This window comes from Oryctolagus cuniculus, chromosome 21 (genome assembly GCF_964237555.1).
Source record: "Oryctolagus cuniculus chromosome 21, mOryCun1.1, whole genome shotgun sequence".
NCBI classification, from domain to species: Eukaryota; Metazoa; Chordata; class Mammalia; order Lagomorpha; family Leporidae; genus Oryctolagus; species Oryctolagus cuniculus.
In genome coordinates this window covers 26,956,409-26,962,805 of record NC_091452.1, presented here as the reverse complement: position 1 = coordinate 26,962,805, position 6,397 = coordinate 26,956,409, and the positions used below count along the sequence as shown (strand labels likewise).

General features: G+C 68.7%; 1 protein-coding gene and 1 long non-coding RNA gene across 2 annotated transcripts; one reads left to right on the top strand and one right to left on the bottom strand.

Moving 5' to 3' along the window:
* Nucleotides 1-204: 204 nt before the first annotated feature.
* Nucleotides 205-2,839, top strand: SLC25A1 (solute carrier family 25 member 1). Its single transcript, XM_051837309.2, has 9 exons — nucleotides 205-473; nucleotides 754-861; nucleotides 938-1,037; nucleotides 1,121-1,259; nucleotides 1,333-1,417; nucleotides 1,519-1,623; nucleotides 1,721-1,836; nucleotides 1,926-1,999; nucleotides 2,109-2,839. Exons 1-9 carry the CDS (start codon nucleotides 383-385, stop codon nucleotides 2,221-2,223), a joined length of 933 nt encoding a protein of 310 aa, XP_051693269.1. The 5' UTR covers nucleotides 205-382; the 3' UTR covers nucleotides 2,224-2,839.
* A 2,236-nt stretch (nucleotides 2,840-5,075) lies between these two features.
* LOC138847388 (uncharacterized) lies at nucleotides 5,076-6,069 on the bottom strand. The gene is made up of 2 exons (XR_011385168.1): nucleotides 5,490-6,069; nucleotides 5,076-5,322 (listed from the first exon to the last, which is right to left on the bottom strand). It is a non-coding gene; the product is annotated as an uncharacterized lncRNA (long non-coding RNA).
* Nucleotides 6,070-6,397: the final 328 nt, after the last annotated feature.

Sequence of the window (6,397 nt, the reverse complement as noted above, 5' to 3'; positions counted from 1 at the left end):
GCTCCCAGCGCCGGCCTTGGCCTGGCGCCCGGGCGCGCTCTGGAAGCTGCACCTTGACCTCCAGCTCGCGGCGGGCGCAGCTCCGCCTCCGGGGGCCCCGCCCCGCCCGGGTTCCCCATTGGCTGTGCTTCGGTCTCCGCCCGGACGCCTGCCGCGGCGCGCCCCGCCCCAGCCTCAGTTTCCCAGCCGGCGCGGGGCGGGGCGGGGGCGGGGCCCAGCTCGGACCACGCCGGGCGGAGCTCGGGAGCTGACGCGGCCGCCCCGCCCCCAGGACCCTAACCGGCCGCCGCCAGCGCCTGCACCGCCAGCACCGCGGACCGAGCGCCCGGTGCAAGCAGCTCGGACCCGAGGCCGGCCCCGGGCGCCCCGCCTCCCGCGCGCCATGGCCGCTCCACCACCCCGCGCTCTGGCGGCCGCCGCGCCCGCGTCCGGGAAGGCCAAACTGACGCACCCGGGGAAGGCTATCCTGGCAGGTGGGCCCCGCCGGGCCGCGGACCCCTGCCCCGCCGCCCGCTTCCGGGTGGGCCCGGGACGGCGAGGCTCCGCCCCACTTCCGGGTCGGGCCGGCGGGTGGGGTGGGGGGCCCGGGGGCGCGGCCGGGGTACCCATCCCGTGAGCGGGACGCCCCTGCCGCCTCGCCGGGACAACGGGGTGGGGGCGCGGGGACCCAGCCCGGCGTCCTCGCGGCACCGGACAAAGTCCAGGGCGGGGGAGGGGCGGGGGTCTCAGGACGCGGGTGCCCGGTCCCGGCAGGCGGCCTGGCGGGCGGCATCGAAATCTGCATCACGTTCCCCACCGAGTACGTGAAGACGCAGCTGCAGCTGGACGAGCGCTCGCACCCGCCGCGGTACCGCGGCATCGGTGAGGAGGGGGCGCGGGCGCCCGCGGGGGCGGGGCTGGTTGAGGCGGCCGGCCCTGACCCCCTCCGCCCCCGCAGGGGACTGCGTGCGGCAGACGGTGCGCAGCCATGGCGTCCTGGGCCTGTACCGCGGCCTCAGCTCCCTGCTCTACGGCTCCATCCCCAAGGCAGCCGTCAGGTGAGGCGGGCCCGGCGCGGGGCAAGGGGCGCGGGATGGCCCGGCGGCCCGGCCGCGCTCACGCGTGTCCCCGCCACTCCCAGGTTCGGCACGTTCGAGTTCCTCAGCAACCACATGCGGGACGCGCAGGGACGGCTGGACAGCACGCGCGGGCTGCTGTGCGGCCTGGGCGCCGGCGTGGCCGAGGCCGTGGTGGTCGTGTGCCCCATGGAGACCATCAAGGTGGGGGAGGGGCCGGCGTGCCGGGTGGAGGGGGCGGGGCGGCCGGCAGCCACGTCCTCGGTTTCCCTCGCAGGTGAAGTTCATCCATGACCAGACCTCCCCCAACCCCAAGTACAGGGGGTTCTTCCACGGGGTCAGGGAGATCGTGCGGGAACAAGGTGAGCCCGGGGCCCCAGGCACGGGCACGCGCTCCCAGCAGCAGATCCCCCCCGCCCCCCCGCCCCAGGTGGGGGACTGACGCCAGGGCTCGCTTGACCAGGGCTGAAGGGGACGTACCAGGGCCTCACGGCCACCGTGCTGAAGCAGGGCTCCAACCAGGCCATCCGCTTCTTCGTCATGACGTCTCTGCGCAACTGGTACCGAGGTGCGCGCCCCCAGCCCTCAGCGCGGCCTCCCTTCTCCTTCCCGGTACCCCTCCACCACCACCTGACCGCGCGCCCCTTGTCCCCACCCCTGGCCAGGCGACAACCCCAACAAGCCCATGAACCCGCTCATCACCGGGGTCTTCGGCGCCATCGCGGGAGCCGCCAGTGTCTTCGGGAACACGCCGCTGGACGTGATCAAGACCCGGATGCAGGTGGGGGCGGGGGTGGGGCCTGGAGGGAGGTGGGGCTACGCGCCCCCGACCCAAGGCTGGCTGCTGAGCCTCCGGCTGGTGACCTGCAGGGCCTGGAGGCGCACAAGTACCGCAACACGTGGGACTGCGGCCTGCAGATCCTGAGAAAGGAGGGACTCAAGGCGTGAGTGGGAGGGCAGGGCTGTCCAGTCCCTGCCCCTGCAGCCCCCTCCCCCATCCAGCCCCTCCACTCCGCTGGCCCTGCACTCACGCGGCCCCGCCCCTCTCGGCAGGTTCTACAAGGGCACCGTCCCGCGCCTGGGCCGTGTGTGCCTGGACGTGGCCATCGTGTTCGTCATCTACGACGAGGTGGTGAAGCTGCTCAACAAGGTGTGGAAGACGGACTAAGTCTGGGGCGGGGCGGGGGACTGACCCGGGGCCCCCCCCGGTGGGGTGCTGCCCACCCCCTCCGCCCGATTCCAGTGCACTCGTGCCAAAAGGCCCCCGCCCCGCGTCCCTCGAGCTCTGTGGTCTGGTCTGTCTGTTGTGGCCAACGTGTGTCCTCTGGTGCCGTGTCACCCCCGGGGTCTCCATACTTGACACCCCCGTCATGCACACATGTCCAGCATGGCCGTGGCTGGGTGTCCCTGTGGCCTGTGGATCTGTGCCCACTGTCTTTGTGCTTTCTCGTGAGCCTCTGCTTGTGTTTCGTGTCCCGTGTCCCCGTGCCCCCGCTTCCTCCCCCCGGGGTGCCCGTGTGGCCTGGGTCCACGGTCCTTACAGCCATGGCCCGGTCCCAGTCCGGTGCCTTCCACCCTGGGCAGCAGGGGCACCCTGTCCCGGCCTACCACAGCTGCCTCCGGGCCTCGGCCTGGCCTCACCGCATTCCAGGGGCCACGTGCCCCCTGCTTCTCCCGCCATCGGCCTTAAGTGGCCCTCGGGCCCTCCGTCCGCCCGGGACAGGGTGGCACCCGCCACTCTCAGGACCACCCTGCCAAGGCAGAATAAACCGGATCCTGTCACAGCCCTTGAGTCTGTCTGTGGAGCGGGCCTCTGCAGGGGGCCAGCCCACCCCCCCTCACCCACGGACACAGCCATAGCAGAGTGGCAAGGGCAGCCAGGCAGTGGGCATGGTTGGTGGACAAGCCTGCATCCGACCAGGGCTGGGCAGCTGGGGCCACAGGGTCCCCTCCCCCAGAGGCCTGGCCCCAGGCGAGCTCCTGCAGAAATGAGGTCTTGGCAGCACTGGGAGTGGGGGTGGGGGCGGGGCGGGGGAGGGACCCAGGAGGCGGCACCCAGGACAGCGCCGCCCCCGCCCATGGAAGGTACTGAGAAAGGCCCCTCAGGCCCTCAACTGGCAGCAGGAATCCAGGAGCGGGGCTGCCTGTGGGGAGGAGGTCACTGGGGCCTCTCTCTCCCTCAGGCTCCCAAGAAGCATTTCCTTGCTGCTTCCGGCATGAGCGCTGCCAGGCCAGCCCCTCCCCTCCAAGCCATCAGGAGGGTGGCTGAGGCCCCCAGGCCTGGGTCCCTCCTCCCTATAGCCCATGACCTAGACGGAGGAGGTCACCCATGGGCAGGACAGGACGGACCGGTGCTCCTGGCTGTGCAGGGGCAGAGGCACTGCGCCGTCCAAGTGTCCTGTGGGGAAAACTGCAGGCAGGCCCTGTGCCCACCCCATCCCGGGCACCACACAGGAAAGGGAGCCCGGAGGTGGTGACTGCTGTGGACCTCAGCTGCTGGCTGTGTGCTCCCAGTCTTTGCTGCAGCCCAGACTACCAAGCCTGCCCAAGCCTGCCCGCAGGGACTTGTCCACCCTGTCCCCTCCCTTTCCTCCTCCCCGCCAGACACCAGAACACGCAGGCGCCCCACACAAAGAGCCTCCCTGTCTCCTGAGCCCTGAACTTGAGAAATTCTGCTGTGGGGGTGTTGGCAGCACCGGGCCCTGCCCCCCACCCACCAGGCTGCAGAGTATGTGGGCACAGCGTGAGCCTCGGGCAGTTCGCCCAGTTCATCAGAAAACGGCCACGCGCCACCTCACTGAGTAACAGGGATGAAAGGCTGTGATCTGTGAGGGCGTCTGCAGCTGGCAGAGGAAGTCCTCACGGGGGAACATTGATTTCCATCTTATTTTTAAATATTTGAAAGGGGGGGACAGAGCTGGCTCACTCCCCCAAATGGCTGCAATGCTTAGGGCTGGGACAGGCTGAGGCCAAGAGTCCAGCTTCATCCGAGTCTCCCATGTGGGTGCAGGGGCCCAAGCACTTGGGCCACCTTGTACTGCTTTCCCAGGCCATCAGCAGGGAGCTGGATCGGAAGAGGAGCAGCCGGGATTTGAATTGGCACCCATATGGGATACCGGCACTGCAGGCGGTGGCTTAACCCACTACACAACACCGGCCCTAGTTGTTTAAAATTTATTTGAAAGGCAGAGCGACAGAGAAGGGAAGAGAGAGATCTTGGGCTACACTCCCCAATGGCCATAGTTGAGCCAGGAGCCAAGAGCTGTATCTGGGTCTCCCACGTGGGTGCAGGGGTCCAAGTACAGTTCACAGAGCTACATCGTCCCTGGAACCTGTCCCGAGGGCAGTCCATCTCCACCCCTCCCTCCCCAAGGAGGGGCAGGGTCTCTGCCACGTACCAGAGTCCCCCTGGCCTTGGCCTTGGAGCACAAGGACATCAAGAAAGCCTCGGCCTCCTGCCTGGTGGAATCCACATTGTAGGCTGCTCCACAGGTCACCTCCAACTTCTTGGATCAGGCAGAGGGCCTGCAGGAAGCCCGGATGCATTTAACCAAGCCCTGGAAGCCTGCAGTGAAGAGCTGGAGGCGGGAGACCAGAACAGACCAGGGTCACCAGGGCCACACTGCCCGCCCTCCAAGCAATGGGGTCCAAAGGGCAGAGACTTGGGCAGGTCTTGAAGTGAATCGACAGGCTCCACTGGCAGCCTAGTGCTCCACAGCCCCACCAACCATAGCCAGTGCAGTGGCTGGCCGTATGTACACACCAGAGCCTGGGTGAGCAGCCAGAAGTCTGCCAGAGACTCAAGCCGGTGACCCTCACCGACTGCCCAGGAGAGGCAAGGGCAAGGGAGGACTTGGCCCACAGCAGCCCGCTGCCCGCCAGCCCCACCCGCGTGCCCTAGGTTTGCTGTGTCCCTGTCAAAGCCAGGAGTGGCAGGCAGAGCTCAGTGTCCAGAAAAAGCCAGAAGCTCCTGACGAGTGCGCCCGTCTCCCAGGGAGTGGAGGACGGAAGAGCCATTACTTTCCTCACTAGCTTTTTTATTTCCATGGATCAGAGTCCCTGGACAGGGGCACAGATTGGGGGGGGAGGGGGGTCTGAGGCGCTCCTGGTTCTTCAAGAGCTGGGTACAGGGACGCGGCAGAGAACCGATCTCAAAAGCACGAGGGCCACCGAGAGCGCTCGGGATCCGGAGATTGACACCTAGGCCACCGATGTGAGAGACCCACGGAGGACGGTGGCCCTGGAGCGCCCCTCCTCCCGTATGCACCTGGCAAATAACCCCGCATCAGCCCCTCCGCTCAGGTGGGGACAGACCCCGACCCTCGCTCCAGCGTGGCCCTTACTTTGCACGCTGCTGTCACGTCTGTCTCCCGTGCCTGCACGGCCACACCCGCCAACCACCCACGTCATCCGACCTGGGATGGGAGGTCCCACCTGGCCACGTGTGGGGGGGTCACCTCCTGATGCGACCTCTGTTCCCAAGATCCGCTCTAGTATGTCCCGTGGTGGCGGCGGCGGCCAGCATGACAGTTCCCGGAGCCCTGGGCGGTTTGCAGGCGCCGACCGGGACGGGGCCCGCTCCACACCGGCCGGCAGCCCCCAGCCCACCCCGGCGAGCCACCGCTCCTCTCGGTGCCCCCGAAGACTCCGGGCTGTGATGGGGGTGGGGGGTAAATCAGATGCCCGCGTTGTGATCCGGGGGCTCAGCCTGCGAGGCACGTCAGGTCACCAGGAGGGGACTGTGACCCCAGGGCCAGGAGGAGGGTCGCCGCTAGCGAGGCGTGAGTACCATGGCGACCGACCATCCGGGGCTTCCTCATCCCCGGCCGTAGAGGCCCGAGAGTCGCGAGAAGAACTGGGAAGCGGTCCGGATCCCACTTCTGAAACCGGGACCAGCTATTACCAGCAAGCCCGGTGTCGGGCGAACCGGACAGGCACCAAGTCCGCAGAGGACGCAGGCCAAGGGAGGCGGAGGACGCTCGCCCCGGAAGTTGGGGAGACGCGGGCTAATGGCGTCACGAGGACGCGCCGGGGCTGCGCATGCGCTCTGCGGGGCCCGAGCGCCGAGTCCTCGCGGCTCTGACCGCAGCCCTGGCTTCCGCGGTGGGCTCGGCTCCGTGTCCGAGGCTGGACCGCGGTGGCCTGCAGCGTCTCCCACCGGCTGGCTGCCTTTAGCAGTTAACTCTCGCTGTCCCGCAGGCCCCTCCGGACCTGCAGGAGCTGGGCAGCGGAGGGCCGCTCCCGTTTCCCTAGCGGCGTCTTTCTGTGTCCCCAGACCCAAGTTGCCCTGGACAGCCGCTGGCCGCCGCTCCCTCGGGTCCCGGCCACAAGGGGGCGCCCAG

Excerpts from the sequence above, each read along its gene's own strand:
- SLC25A1 (XM_051837309.2), top strand. The coding sequence starts at position 383 with ATGGCCGCTCCACCACCCCGCGCTCTGGCGGCCGCCGCGCCCGCGTCC. Across the intron at positions 1,418-1,518 it reads GGAGATCGTGCGGGAACAAG|GGCTGAAGGGGACGTACCAG; the intron begins GTGAGCCCGGGG and ends TCGCTTGACCAG. Across the intron at positions 1,624-1,720 it reads TCTGCGCAACTGGTACCGAG|GCGACAACCCCAACAAGCCC; the intron begins GTGCGCGCCCCC and ends ACCCCTGGCCAG.